At 30.3% G+C, this 16611-nt stretch overlaps 2 protein-coding genes across 4 annotated transcripts in view; one reads left to right on the forward strand and one right to left on the reverse strand.

The window, feature by feature from the left end:
* LOC126737143 (protein tweety) overlaps nt 1-16611 on the reverse strand; it is a 145355-nt gene that overhangs the window by 125748 nt on the left and 2996 nt on the right. The window lies entirely within an intron of this gene.
* LOC126737138 (uncharacterized) lies at nt 1245-7337 on the forward strand. Of its 3 annotated transcripts, none has more exons than XM_050441883.1 (6): nt 1245-2311; nt 2662-2739; nt 4215-4770; nt 4830-5184; nt 5250-6553; nt 6610-7337. In XM_050441883.1, exons 1-6 carry the CDS (start codon nt 2217-2219, stop codon nt 6745-6747), a joined length of 2526 nt encoding a protein of 841 aa, XP_050297840.1. In that variant the 5' UTR covers nt 1245-2216; the 3' UTR covers nt 6748-7337. The 3 variants fall into 3 exon arrangements, with proteins under 3 accessions (XP_050297840.1, XP_050297841.1, XP_050297842.1); XM_050441884.1 differs by having other exon boundaries at nt 4848-5184; XM_050441885.1 differs by having other exon boundaries at nt 4830-6553; nt 6610-7326.

Genomic DNA, 16611 nt, shown 5'->3' on the forward strand with positions numbered 1-16611 from the left:
GACATCATATAGGAATTGAACCCTTTTTCCATTTTGGTTCCCTACTTTGAAATTGGCTGGTGTTAGACCTTTCGATTTTCCGTTTCTTTTCTGCCAAACTCTCATCATCAGACGAATCTGAGTCAAATTCATTGTCCTGTCTTAACTGTAATTCAAATGTGCCCGCTATGTCCATCATTTTGGCTGTTTTTTTTGTTTACAGCAATTACATCGTCATCTATATTTTCTTCGTCAGTCAAGCTATGTGGTTCTGGAGGAATATATACAGCATCAATTTCAACTAAAATAATTTCCGTCTACATAACAGGCCTAACAAAAATACTTAGTAGATCTTACCATCTCCGGAATGTTCTGCTTCCAATTCATCTACTACTTCATATAAAGCACTCTCCAGCTCTTTTTGCGTAAGAAATTTAGGCATGTTTTTCGAAAATACACATACACTTAGCACCGATTAAAATTCAATATTACTAAAAACTTTCTTACACACAAACCTAAACCGCAATATCTCTAGCTGATACCGTTGGCAACTCAAGCGCTATTTCGACCAAAATACAGGTAACGTATTAATTTGGAGTCAAGTATTTTGGAACTTGTAACATTTTTTTGTTGTCAGTAAAAAAAGGTAAATACACACATGTATTAGCAATACGATTCAGCTAAACAAATCTCGCCTGTATTATGCTTACCAATAATAAACAATAATATTCCAAAGTATGTTTAGACATTAAAATTTTGCTTGAATTGGAATAAAAATTTAAAAATCAAAACACTGGTTTATTTAATGAGTGTTTTAAAAATCTTTTTAATTCAACCTTAGTAAATACTATAGTGATGTTAGATATTTCATTTTGTTTATATTATAAAAAAAAATTAATATGACTGTGCGTTTTCGCATCATTGGTAAAAAATAGGTTAAAGAATAAGTGCCTGCAAGATTATCTCTGGTTTTTATTAACAATTGATCCAATTGTTTTTTTTGTGAAAGAAGTATTCCCTCATTAGCCGAACCCCAGAATGACATGCCATACCTCAAGTGTGACTCAAATAATGAAAAATACAAATTCTCATCCAATTCCTCCCTAATGGCATGAACACCAAAACAACCTAGTAAATGTTTTTGCTTAAGGTGATTCTTAAAGTGCAGCTCACCATCTATTTATTAGTATCCCAAAAAATATAAATACTGGTAAATCAGGAAGATTGTTAAGGTTCAACAGGATACCCACTGCATCACATTTAAGAGCGTTCATCACCCCCTAATTTCTATTACATGGATAACTCTTTTGCTTTAAAAGATATTTTAATGAGATCTTCACTAGTATTTTTTAAATATTTAGCAGAAGAAGCGAAGTTATTTGTTTATTATTTTTTTTTAAATATTGATATTTTTCTTTTTAATAAAAAAAAAATATAAAAAAATAAATAAGTTCGCCTCTAGTAAATGCGTTTTTAAGAAATTAACCCTAATAACATTTTATGAAATTTTTAATAATAAACCTAGCAAACGTGTAATAGCAAAATATGGCAATTTTCATCAAATTTTAGAATATTTACTACGTCTCGGCATACTTGGCAGCATTGCTTTATGCTTTATCGATCCAAGATCTACTGGCGAGCGTCGTTCCCGTGTCACCCCAATGTTAAAAAATATTAATATATAGTAATGTAATAAATTATGTAGGTTGAATATTAACAAATACGAAAAGTTTGGACTACCTGATTTTAGTTATTTTTCGAACTTTTGCCCACAATCCTTTTTGGTTTGTGATGTAGCGTTGATGTGTTTATAAATTTGCCGTACGCTGCAATATTATTAATAATTGTTATTAGTAGGCAACTAATAACAATTAATAATATTAGGTACTTAGGTTAGATTAGTAGGATATTTAGTAAATTTTGTTTTTTTTTGTTTGAATTTTTAAGTCTGTCTGCAAGCGACTGTCGCCGCGCCATCGCGTCGCCTCGGTGCCGCCTTACCCCATTGTTAAACAATAATGTTATATTATACACAGGTAGAATAATGAGAAAAACGAAAATTTTAGACTGGGTACCTGAATAACTGTAACTTTTTACGTACCCTAACACTTTTTAGTTTGTGATGTGCCGTTGCATGTATATGGAAGTCTGTCGTGTGCTATTTTTGTGAAAACTGTGAACTTTACTGTTATAGTGTTTTTGTTTTTATTGTGCAAGAGCAGTTATTTTTTGAAAAAATGGGAAAACGTAAAGACGGTAAATCCAAGGTTTACTATTCGCGCCGGAAATCAAGGAAACACAAAAAGAGTTATTATCTAACTAATACCAAAAAGTAAGTATGGATTTTAACAATTTTTTTTTTCATCAAGTAGATTTATTAAAAACAATTAGATAAACAGTAGATAAATATTTCCAAAAATTATTTTATTATTTTGTCTCATTGTAAACATAAAAATATAATGTATTAGCATCTTACTGGAAATAAGATTTTAAAAATAGGTTCTTTTCAAAGATAAAATCTTACTATTTTTAAAAATTATCAAATGTCTTAAAATCTGTACATACATTTAACATTTTTTTTAATTTAATTTTTTTTTGTATTATTGTATTAATCTCTATCCAAATCTATATTTTAGATTTGGCCATTGCAAAAACATACTAATTTTTTGTCATTTATTTTAGTACTTTCCGTACTTCTGCTACTGAAAGTATGCCAATTCATAACACATCTGAAGAGGAAATAGAAGTTGAAAGACAAAGGTTAGTGCTTTATAATTATCTATTATTTTATGCATCGTAACTGGAAAATTCAAACATAATATCTATTTTATTTTTTAACGTGTTTTTGGCGCTTTTTATTTCATACAGAGTGAGCCAAATGAAAAATGCATTTTTTGATAGCGTTTGAGGTTTAATAGTACGTCAACTAAAACTGATTTTAGTTGATGCTTTTAATTAATTTTATTAAGTTACCTATATTAAAAGTATTAATACATTAAATTCCTAAACCAACATATAATGCTATAAAATAATATAATGTATAAATTCAAATTTCATGCAATGCTTTTTTGAAGATAGTCGTAGGGTTTTACTAAAATATTATACGTAATGAAAAAGCACTTATATATTTTTATAATAAGTTTTTCAAAACTTGATATGTTATTACTTATATTAGGTACATACTTAAACCAAAAACACAAAATACCGGATTTCGATAAATTGCTACCCAGCATATAAATAATATTCCCTAATGATTTCACTAAAATTTATGATTTTTTAATTTTTAGCAGGAATACTTCAGTATACAGATGATACTTCAAATTTCTTGGAATTTTATGTAAAATCTAAAAATCAAATAATATATAGGGTGTGTAATTTAAAATAAGAAAGTTGACATCTACTTCCGGTATAACCAGACGTGATATCGTAATGCGGTTTTCACCGGCTAGTAAGGCTTTGTTCCCTGCTTTAAATGACGTAAGAAAATATATATAGTTGTATTTGACTTTCTTTAAATAATCCATCAGAAAGGGTAAATCACAAGTAAACGCCCTCTAGCGTATTTTAGGGAAAGTAATTTGACAATTTTTTTTGGTAGAAAAAATAAAGCAACAAAGGACTTTTAAACAAAATTTGTTGAAAAAAAATCGGTTCAGTCAGTGCCGATTTTCAGCTGTTTTTATATTTCAAGATAAAAACTCCCCCCACCACTTTATTTGACATTTGACAGAAATTTTTGTAAAAACTTTTTTGTGAGAAAATTCTTCTAGAATAGTAATATAATATTTTGAGGTGTAGGTTGTTAGAGATTTTTTTGGCAAAAATGCAATTTTAAGATTCAAAGAAGCTGTAGCGCCCTCTAGCGGCCGACCAATGAACTTCAAAATAATTTCCGGCTTTTTTTTTGGGCCACTTTTATAACATTTTTTTTTCAAGGCAATACGATTATTAGGGCCTGAGATATAGCCGGTGAACATTCTTATTTGCCCACCCGGTACATAATATGTACCCAATTGGCCCATATTTCTTATTTTCTAATGATTTGTTTAAAAAGTGAATATGGAATGGTTTGTAACAAATTATTTTTAAAAAATTCGATGAAAAGCGTAATACCTAAACTCGTGATAAAAACTAAACTTTCATTTTGGCCATATTTTTTTTTATTATTTTTTAATTAGTTGAGTTTTTTAATTATTTATTTTTTATTAGTTTTCATATCAAAATATTACTTTTAGAACATCTCCTGATACCATAACTGACTACGTTATAGAAGGAAGGAGAATCGTAGATATTCAGAAGCTTTTTAAAGAAATCCAGAATTTATCCAGACACCCTCCATTTAATTGCACAATTGCAGATATGAACATTTTGACGGAAAATAGAAAAGGCTTAAAAAGTTCAATTTTACTAAAGTGCAAAATGTGCAATTTAGAAAAATACCTCAATCTGTTTACTCAAGATGAGTCTGAAACATCCATGGACATAAATGCCGCAGCAGCCTTAGCAACCATTTCAACGGGTATTGGATTTACTGCCGCGGAAGAATTTATGGCCATACTGGATGTCCCTTTTATGTCTCCAAATACATATCAGCAGCACCATGAGTTTGTGGGAGAAAAGATAAGGGAAACGGCTTGGAAAGCAATGGAGGAAGCCGCACAAGAAGAGAGTTTATTGGCCAAAGAATTAGGAGAAGTAGACCAATATAATCGCCCCTGTATCACTGTTGTGGCTGATGGTGCTTGGAGCAAAAGGTCTTATAATGTTAATTATGATGCTGCTTCAGGAGTTGTAAGTTTACTATGATTTAGTTAAATACTTAATTTTGTTTGATTTTTTTTGTATTTTAGGCTTGTATAATTGGACAGAGGACCGGAAAACTTTTATTTCTTGGAATCCGAAATAAATACTGCAGCTTTTGTGCATACGCCAGTGCCAAAAACATGGAAGTCATTCCAGATCATACATGTTATAAGAACTGGTCAAATACATCCACAAGTATGGAATCCGACATAATTGTGGAAGGATTTCGAAAAAGTATTGACATGTATAATATTATTTATAAAAGACTTGTTGGGGATGGTGACAGTAGCGTCTATAAAAAACTGATCGAGGCTCGCCCATATGGAAGTTTACATGTGGAGAAAATTGAGTGCAGGAATCATTTATTAAGAAATTTTTGCTCCAAATTGCGTGAAATATCTAGTAAGTTTATTCATCATTAGCATTAATTTTTGAAAAAGCTATTAATTGTTCTTTATTTATTTTAGGTAAAAAAAGAAGCAACAGTACAAATAATCCGGTTTCACCATACCTGCGCAAACATATTTTGAACAATATACGAAGGATGAGAACTGCTGTTGCAATGGCTGTTACTCAAAGAAATAAAGAAGATAAAAGCTTTAGTATTAAAATAGAAAATCTTACTAAAGATTTAAAAAATATACCATCCCACGTATTTGGAGAGCATCTAAACTGTACAGCCATAGGATATTTTAGATGTGATAAAAAGTTTGGAGAAAAAAATTATATTGAAGAAATGAAGGCATGTGGGGTTTTGCAAGACATTGAAGTTTGTCTAAATAGACTCATATTGCATGCTTCCAGTTTGTTAAGAAATATGGACAATAATGTAGCTGAACATTATAACTCTGTGGTATGCAAGTTTATTGGCGGAAAGCGCATCAATTTTTCAAAAAGAGGGTCTTATCAAATACGGTGTGAAGCTGCAGCCCTATCTTATAATCTTGGAAGCGGAGAATACCACAGACAAATTTTTAAATCAATTGCTGAAAAAAGTCCTTCTGGTCATACAAAAAAATTTATTAATAGAGTTAAACAAAGACGTATTAATACTCTTAAAATAAGACCAAAAACCCTATTTAAAAAACGAAATAAATCAATTGCGCTTCCTGATAAAGATTATGGGGATCAGGAGGCAGATAATAGCATACAGCCAGACATGGAAGAAAATTTATTTGAAGAAAAAAAAAAGGAATTTTTAGAAGAACTCGAAAAAAATGAAAATGAGATTAAGGATTTAGAGATTAGTACCAGAGGACAAGGAGGAAATCCAAAGTGGTATCAAGAAAGGAGTTTAAGGCTTACAGCATCAAATTTTGGAAATATTTGCAAAATGCTAGAAAAAACAAATTGCAAAAATAAAGTAAAAGCAATTCTTTATTCCAAGTTTCGGGGCAATAAACACACTAAGTATGGCACCGAAAAAGAACCATTTGCTATTCAACAATTTGAGGAAACCTACAATTTAAAAGTTGAAATGTGTGGTCTTTTTATTGATTCCGAATGTTGTGCTTTGGCTGCTAGCCCTGATGGGCTAGTTGGCTCAAGAGGATTAGTAGAAGTAAAGTGCCCATCAACAGCTTCAGCAATCAGCCCTACAGAAGCTATCAATAAAAAAATAATCAAGTTTGCCACCCTTGATGAAAATGGACAGATGCATTTAAAACAGAACCATGATTATTTTTATCAAATCCAAGGCCAGCTTCATATCACAAAAAGAGATTTTTGTTATTTTATTTTATGGACACCTATGGGGATGCTGGTAGAACAGGTAAGCTTTTTGTTTTAAGTAGTAAGATATTTGGTATAACGAATTTATTATTTCAGATTTGGCGGCAGGACTCATTCTGGAATGACAAAATGATAGGAAAATTAAAAAGTTTCTATTACAATTGTTTATTACCGGAAATTATCGACCCGCGATATAGTAGAGGACTGGAAATAAGAAATCCATCGAGAAAATAACAACATTTTAATTTTAAAATAGGTATATTAATAGATTTTTGCAAATATAAAACTGTACTTTTTAAAATAAAATTTAAAATATAAGTATGTATATAATTGTTTTTTCAATAAGATTAGGGTAAAATGTATAACAGTTCAAAAAAAATGTTTAAAAAAAAACAATTATACATAGATTTTGTATAAAAAATGTATATTTTTTTAAAAATGCCTCTTAAAAACTCCCCCGTACATCATTAACAAAAAGTCTCGCAAAAAGTTTAATAATAATTGTAGCAAAAAAAAATTATATGAAATAGGATCGAGCACCCCATTTCAAAGAAAAATTTTGCCAATAATCGACAATCGTAATGTCTCATTATTCAAGTTTCATAATTCCCCGCGCCATGCTATGCCATCCTCACCAGATTTATATGACACGCGAGAACCTATCGGTTTGGTCGCCGCTTTGAAATGACCCCTTCCCTTCATCCTTCCGCTGAGTGTTGCCATATGTTGGGTGAGCCAAAAAATCGCCTATATTTTGAAATCCGAGTTGGTCACGTGCTGATGGATGCTCTTAAAACCAACAACATGAGTGTTAATTAAATTTAAACAAACCCCTCTCTCTCTCTCTCTCTCTCTCTTACTATAATATAGAAGTAACATCTGCAAAAATAGTAGTGAATTGTCCACTGATGTTCACAAATCTCTGGGGTTCCCAAAACTGGGACATTCTAGATGAAATATGTACATCCTGAAAGAATAAGATTAAGCCAGCAGTCACTGTTTATAAACTTTATCAGGCTAAAATTTCAGGTAGTTTGGTATTTCTGCTTAAACTTTGAAATAATTAAATAGATACATCACCAACTTTGTTGTTCCCTACTTTTATACCATATATATATAGTTGATATATACAAAGTTGGTGATGTATCTATTTAATTATTTCAAAGTTTATATATATATATATTTACATTATATATATTATATATATATATATATATTTATTACTTTTAAATTTTTGATAAAAATTGAGATAAATCAATAAGCAGTAATATAATAAAATAAATAAATAATATAATAAAGCAGTCACTGTTTATAAACTTTAATACATTGTCACTTTATCAGGCTGAAATTTCAGGTAGTTTGGTATTTCTGCTTAAACTTTATATAAATTTATAAAGTTATTTATAAAGTTTAAGCAGAAATACCAAACTACCTGAAATTTTAGCCTGATAAAGTGACAATGTATTAAAGTTTATAAACAGTGACTGCTGGCTTAATCTTATTCTTTCAGGATGTACATATTTCATATATATATATATATATGTACATATATGATGAAATATATATATATGAAATATATATATATATATATGAATATATATATATATAAAATATGCTACAAACTTGGTCAAGTTTGTATACAGTTTGATGTATATCTGCAATAATTCTCTTATTGGTTCATTCTCATGTTTCCTGTTTTTCAATTAAGTGTCAATACTTTGTTAATAATGTTTCTTTCTTTAGGAGTAATTCATCGGAAAGAAATCTTGAAAATTGATGACTCTTATTCTCTCTAAGTCTTCTAGTTTGAAAAATGTTTATGCAAGAAATAAAAAACTTTCATTGGATGCTTTATATAATAACACTTTACTTTTACTATATACTATCAAACAAAGAGACAAGTTTATCTTGTTATATCTATGCTACACTATATACTATTGTATGCCAAACTAACATTCCTGGCTCTCCTTTCAAGCATTTACCGCACACAAAAGTTGACATTATTCAACTGAGAGACATTTGTATTCAATTCGAAACCCGGGCCAAGTTACCGACATTTTTCGATTACGAAGTTCCTTTTCTGTTCTTGTCTTAAACTTATAAGAAGAAAGTCATCAAAGAAGAGAGAAGAATTAGGTATTATCCAGAGAAATCAGTCCCGCATTGGGTTATTACCCGGGATTTTACTTGTGTGTGCTCCGTTTGTGGCCCTTGTAATATGGTTTTAGGAAACGGGGGGAGGCGATTAAATTTTAAAAATATCGGTTGTTTGTGACGGTAGTAGTAATAAGCTGCTTATTGTCATTACTTTACTTATCAGCGAGTCAACAGCTTACCAGATTAAGGGTATTTAAGGATATTACCCTCAGTTAATTATCTGTAAAAAAACAGTACTAATATAAAAGCCAAACAGCCTGGCTACACTATTTTACAAATATTATCATCGATTTGATAAAGAAAACTTCTAATCTAATTTCCAATTTACCAAAACAAACAGTCCAATCAATTACATCCAGTGAAATAACAGTTTTCCACTAGTATAAACAACAAACAGGATAAACCATTAAACTCATAAACATTTCATGCAAAAATAGTGTTTCGTGTTTTCTTAATATCGTCGGCGATAAATTAAAAGCGGTGCAAATAAGTCGCCGGTAAACCCAGAGAATAAAATGAAAAATGACCAGAATACTGGGACTATGAGATCAAAACTTTTGAATTAACTCCCTGGCTGGCTTGTTCCACAATCTGTGTGCCTGTGCAGATTGAATTAAATCATTGGGGAAAGAATATTTTTATTCCTGGAAATTTTGTTGGTTTCAGTTTTAATGAGTTAAATTTAACTGAGGTGTTTTAGTCTCGACTTTAATTACATAAGTAAATATGATGTAAGATTGGGAAAATGTACATACACAACAATATTATTTTTTAATACAAGTCAATACAAGTTCGTGAGTGGTAATATACTGAAATATTTTCTTTTGTATATCATTTTAGATGTTTTAGGTTATAGGGTCATTTAACACGGATTTTTCTTTGTGATAATATGGTGTATTGATTATCCTTAATCATAGAATGTTCCTTATTTTTCCAAGTACATTTTGTATAATTTTTTTCACTAGATAGTGTATTTCTCTTAATAAAATCTTGAATTGAATTCAAAGATTTAGAAATTAATTTGTTACTTGGCAAATATGTATAACAATTACAACTTCTATTTCAACTGAATATTCTAGAAAAAAATATAACTGATTTGAATGGACAATTAAGATGTCAGATCATGTGTATAGTAATTATAGTTTCTTATTTGTGTTAATAAGGATGATAGAGCAAAAAAAGGATAAAACCCATAGTTTTCCTAGTATCTTCATCATAATTTATGAAAAATATTATCCAAGCAATTGTTCATTCAGGGAAATATATAATTTGTCATACAGTATTAAATGTAAACTTAATTTATTATTTTTTTCCTAAAAAAATGTTGTCCATTTTATAAAATATGTTCTAGGGACAACTTTTGAAACATCAATTAAAAATATTGAAGATTGATAATTGTAACTCTTATTATTTTATTGTTTTTTGTAGTTCATTTCAATTTGTATAAGTTCAATTATGATGAATTTTCCTGTCAACTTTTTTCTATAGATTTTCATTGATCGAGCAGTAAAATGCACCTTTTTGAAAATGTTAAGAAAGTATTCTTGACAGTATAGAGTGAGTGAGATAAAGGGTCTTCTCACACTTGTTTTATTTCACTCTGATATATTTTAATTTGACCAGTCTTATTTCAGCCTGACAACATAATGTCACTGATACCTAACACTACTTATTAAGTAAATATTTATTGCCTCATTCTTGCCCCATATAAAGATGAAATTCTTGTATGTATACAATATATAAAAAATATAAGATAAAAAGGAAGATTTTTAAAAATGGAATGCCACATATAGTGTGTGCAGACATATACCATTGATTTCTACTTCCATAAGCACTAAGTTTTACATGATGGGTGACTTCAATTTGCCAGGGGTACATTGGTCAAATGCTCATAATGGGGAACAAGTAGACTGTCCAACAAATTCACCAGCTATGTTTCTAGCACAAATATATGGTTTTTTTAATATGTACCAAATGATTGATATGCCAAATAGCAGGGATGTGTTCCTGGATCTTCTGTTTACCAACGATAGCGTTATGAAATATTTTAAGTCTCCAAATCCACTTTTTTGTGACTCAATTCATCATATTTCTTATACCTGTAATTTTAGAGTAGACAACAATGTAATGTTGGATTCACTTAAAGTTGAGGAATTTTATTTTGATTTTAAAAATGGGAACTATCAGGGTTTAAATGATTGTTTTTTTTCTATAAATTGGGATACTATTTTTAATGATAGCGACATTAACATTATGGTGTCAGAGTTCTATAACATTTTAAATTTTGGTATACAATGTTTTGTGCCTCAAAAAAAAAATAAGACATCTAGCTTTCCTCTATATTTTTCTACCGAATTAAGAAGATTGGTATTTCTCAAAAAAAGTAAGCATAAAAAATACCAACTATCCCATGATGAAAGAGATTATCATGAATTTACCGTTCTGAGAGCTCAGTGTAAAAGGTTAAGTCAAGAATGCTACACAAATTATCTTGCTACTTTGAATGAGAACTTGACTAGTAATCCGAAAAATTTTTGGAAGTTCGTTAATAAGAAAAGAGCATCTAACATTGTACCAAGGGAGATGTTTTTAGATAATAGTGTTGCAACTGATGGTCAGCAGATTGTTGATTTATTCGCTACTCACTTTTCTGCAGTTTATTCAAATGAAAACACAACCCCACCTGAAAAGTCTTTTAGCCAGATTAATATTGACTGTCCTGTCATAAGTCTGGCTGAGGTGTTTGATAAGCTGGGGGCTTTGCCTAATAAGTCAATGATTGGTCCAGATGGAATCCCCAATATTCTTTTAAAAAACTGTCGATATGCACTATCACAACCACTATGTAAACTTTTTAACTTGTCTCTTATTTCTGGAACATTTCCAGACATATGGAAGGAAGGTTTTGGTTTTTCCTATTTTTAAATCAGGGTCGAGGGATGATGTCAGAAATTATCGTAGTGTGTCCTTAGTGTCATCCATCCCCAAAATTTTTGACAGCCTTATGTTTGCCCATTTAAATTGGCAATGTAGAGAAATTATTGTTGAGGAACAGCATGGTATTAGAGGTGGTCGGTCCACTCTTACAAATTTACTCATATACCACAACAAGTTGTCGGATGCCTTGGAGAGGGGGTATCAAATTGATGCTGTATATACAGACTTCTCCAGGGCGTTTGACAAGGTAAATCATTTGTTATTAATTGAAAAATTGAGAAATATAGATTTTTCTGATAGATTGCTAAAATGGTTGCTTAGCTTTCTTAGTGATAGAAAGCAAGTGATTAAACTTATTTTATAATATATAGGTAATATATTATAGTATAGGTAATTTTATATCTAGGGTGATCGAAGTTTGTTTTGGAGTGCCACAAAGCTCTCCTTTGCTATTTAGTTTGTTTGTTAATGACCTTAGGGATGTCTTGGAGTATTGTGAATTTTTAATGTTTGCTGATGACCTCAAACTTTTCTTGGTTATTGTGAATGAACCTGATATCAGCCTCTTACAGAAAGATCTTGATGGCCTTTCTCTGTGGTGCCAAAATAATTTGTTGGATTTGAATATTAATAAATGCTTCCAAATTTCATTTCATAGGAAAAAAAGTAGGATACCATCATTTTACACAATTAACGGCCAGAAACTTCAATTAAAGGATGTTGCTAAGGATTTAGGAATACTGTTTGACACGAAATTAAACTTCTGCAATCATATAGACCAAATAGTAGTAAAAGCTAATAGAATGTTGGGTTTTACACTTAGAAATTGTGAGGGGTTATCATTGCAAGCTGTCAAATCTGTATATGTGGGATTAGTACGATCACAGCTTGAGTATGGCTCAATTATCTGGACTCCCCAGTATAAAATCTATAAGTCATTACTGGAGAGTGTGCAAAACAAATTTTTAAGATATTATAACTACATGTTTAATTTGGATCTTATTGCTAATCATGATTATTCCCAAGTATTGAATTATGTTAAAGTTTTGTCTTTGGATAAAAGAAGAACAATGTTTGACATCTGTTTTATCTATAAGTTGTTGAATGGTATTATATCCTGCCCGGATTTACTTTCCCAGGTTAAGTTTTCTATTCCTCAGAGAACACCTAGACAAAATAATTTATTTCATATTGGGTTCCATAGAACCAATTATGGTAAAAACTCTTTTTTGGTGAGATCTCTAGATTTTTTGGATCGGGAGGAGAGGCTAGATGTTTTTGGCAATTCATATGGGTCTTTTAAGGGTAGTTTAATGAAAATTTTGAATACTTAGTATTGTTCAATCAATATTTTTAATTAATATGTTGTTTGATGGGTAAACCAATTTTATGCTCCTAATCTAATCTATTAGTTAATACAAAGATATTTTTTTTTTTGTTATTTACTTTAGAGTCTTTTTTTTAGTTAAGTACTTTAACTCTTAATAGTTTAAGTAAGGATTATTAATTATTGACATAACTGTATTTTATAATTTATTTTTTTTTATAATGGGGGTTTCCCGTTTAATGAATAAAAAAAAGAAAAAAATTAATACCATTAGGAATGATTGTGTGCAGTTGAACATCTTCCACCTACCTATGTCCTAAGAAACAGGTCAAAAATATAACTAGCAGTCTATATTTTCATTTGATCATTTTAAATAAAACCCGATTAATTAAACTCAACATTTAAATTTTCTTTGTAATTTAATTTTCATAAATGCTTTATTCTAAAGGTGCTGTAACAAGATGGCACACTTACAATAAAATTCCACATGTTCTCACTATTGCTGCAGACTTCTATAATAATGTCACAATAAAACTCCACTTTATTATAAAACACTAATAAAAATTAAGACTATTCATTGAAAAATTAATTAAAACTAGAAGTATAAAAAGAACCAAATTTGGTATTTATACTAGAAATGTACCTACTTAATTTAACTACCATTAAAGCTAGGTAGGTTCTAATGTAATACTGCATAAGTAACATAAAATAATTGTAAAAAGTTTCCCTTTTAATGGGATTTTACCCTTTTTACATCTTAATAATTATATATTTGTCTAAATTATTTTATTGTTCATCATTAATTTTCTCTATACATTCATATTTGTGTAATTTTTATGTATCTTTATATTTGTGAACTTAAGTAATTTTATTTTATAGACATAAACTTTCTATTTTCAGGTAGAGGTGAAAATATTTTATTATTTTGTCTAATACTTTTTGTTTTAACTAATTTAAATGCATTGCAAATATCAAAAAAGGTCAGGATTAATAACTGCACTTGATATTAGTTAAAAAATCCCTTGGCTCTATTTTAATTTTACAGTTTTTTTTTATGAATATTTTTTTAAATCTTATATGTATACCATAAACAGAGTGACTAAACCATACAGAAATGAATCAGTTAAATTTCTAATCTTTGATTTATTAAAATATGAATCCAGACTTTTGAATAATTTAGCTTGGCAAGAATAAATATTTTTATTAATTTTTTTAGTACTTAGGAATTTATTTAATTATTAGTGTGGTAATATAATTAATATGACAGAGGGCTAGCACAAGAGTTTTGTTTTTCAAGGGTAGAAATATTTTTGTATTTCTTGCCCCCCTTCTCATATTAACACGTTGAACGCCACGTGCTCACCGGTGGTCATCACTAAAATCAGGCAGGAGACCTCCTGGTCACCGGTGGACATTTCTTGTGTCGCTTGTCAGGACCAACATTTGTTATTTAGTTTTATCGATATTTTGGACTTGGTATGACCTTAGAGTAATTTTGATAAATATTTTCTTATTATGGTATCTTTACTTACTTTTTTTAATGATCCACCAGTGGTCACTTGGTCCTAGAATGTAATTTTACATCTTGGGACCAAGTGTTCATCGGTGGGCATACTGCTTTTTTTACCATTTTTTTATTTTAATTTTTAAGTTTTTGTTTTACCAATTAATTATTTGTTACAGAATTAATTAAAAATGACTGAAAGACGATTAACAGATGCTGAATTAGAAAAGTTGACTGATGAGGAAATAATGACAGGATTTTCGGATGATTCAATCAATGATCGAGATTTTGAGCCGGAGGAGAGCAGCTCTGATTCAGAATCTGATACTGAAGATGGAGGAAATAATTCGGATGATGTTGTTCCTTTAGCGAATCTTATAAATGGCCGGAGATGGAAGCCTGTAAATGGAGACCGTTTAACATTCGATACATTTCCGAACAATACAGGAGTAAATCCCGCCATAGCTGTTGAGTTAGCTGGAAAAGATCCTGTGGATTTTTTCAACTATTTCATAGATGACAATATAATAAATCTATTGATAACAGATTTGCTTCACAAAAAATTATCGGAATTACAAACTCCGGCAAGCAGACGGGTAAAGAAAGAATTGCAAAGTGGGTTGATACCAATCCTTTGGAAATATAAAACAAATATAAAAAATTTATACAACATATAAAATGCCTAAAAAAAAAAATGCAAGAGAAAAATGTTACAAACAAAATCTTTATAAAACAAAATATATGCATGTAGACAAAGGTAGCAGAGATAAAGGGACACATAAAGGTATGTTCAAAATTACAATTAACAGATTAAAAGCTTAGCATCTACTACACAACATCCTCAGCCTTAAAAAAGTCTTCAATCGAATAAAAGGCTTTTAGAAGCAAATATGATTTCAGTTTACAACGAAACTGGCGCAAAGACTGAATACTTCTTAATTCCACGCTAATGTGATTATAAATCATTAAACCGCGATATATAAATGAATCTTTGATAGATGTAAAATGAGGAATAGGAACGGGAATATTATTAATCTGTCTGGTAGGATAACTGTGATGTCGGATTGGAAAACTGTTCTTATTTTTGAATATTAAACATGCAGTTTCCAAAATAAATAATGATGGTAGGGTAGGGTATTATTATTTGGATGGGCTTACTTCAAGTACCACAACTAAGGGATTATTGGTCTAAGGGTCTCCTGTATCAAAATAATATTCCTAAAATAATGAGCCGAAATAGATTTGAAAACATAAACAAGCATGTTTCATACTTGTGATAACGAAAGTCCAAGAGATATGGATAATTGCCTTTATAAGATAAGTGACGCCCTAAAGATGATCCAGTATAAGTTTCAAGAAGCATATGTTCCAGAAGATATTGTTTGTATCGATGAAAGCAATGTGCCATTTCGAGGAAGGATACATTTTTTAGGCAATACATACAGAATAAAAGACACAGATACGGCATTAAAGTTTTTAAGCTTTGTGTAACAGAAGGATATACTTGGGCATTTAAAGTCTATACAGGCAAGGAGAAGACCGATGTCTCAGAAAAAGTTGTAACTGAATTGATGGATGGCCTCTTAAATTCAGGAAGAACACTCTTTACAGACAATTGGTATACAGGTGTCTCGTTAGCCGATAAAATGATAGAGCTGAAGACCCATCTCGTTGGAACGTTAAGAACCACTCGAAAAGGCAATCCTCCAGAAGTTACTAAAGCAACATTAAAAAAAGGAGAAGTAATTGCAAGACAGAATGAAAGAAAAACAGTAGTACTAAAATGGGAAGACAAACAGGATGTGTTGATGCTTAGTACCAAACATGACGATTCAGTTACAACTTTTTTAAAAAAAGGGAAAATGTATACCAAACCAGCTGTTGTGTTAGACTACAACAAAGGGAAAACATTTATAGATCTCTCAGATCAGATGGCAGCCTATGCCCCCTACTGTCGCCATACTGTAAAATGGTATAAACATGTACTTTTTTATCTAATAACTGCTATGACAGTTGTAAATGCCTTACATGTATTTAACATAGTAAATAACAAAAAAATTAATATAACCCGATTTAGAGAATCTATTGCTTCGGCCCTGGTAGAATTTACTGATAATTTGGATATGCCATTAGCTGCTCGCCCATCAACTTCTAGAGAGTCCCAAAGACAAGT

This window comes from Anthonomus grandis, chromosome 6, assembly GCF_022605725.1.
Source record: "Anthonomus grandis grandis chromosome 6, icAntGran1.3, whole genome shotgun sequence".
In the NCBI taxonomy this organism is placed as follows: Eukaryota; Metazoa; Arthropoda; class Insecta; order Coleoptera; family Curculionidae; genus Anthonomus; species Anthonomus grandis.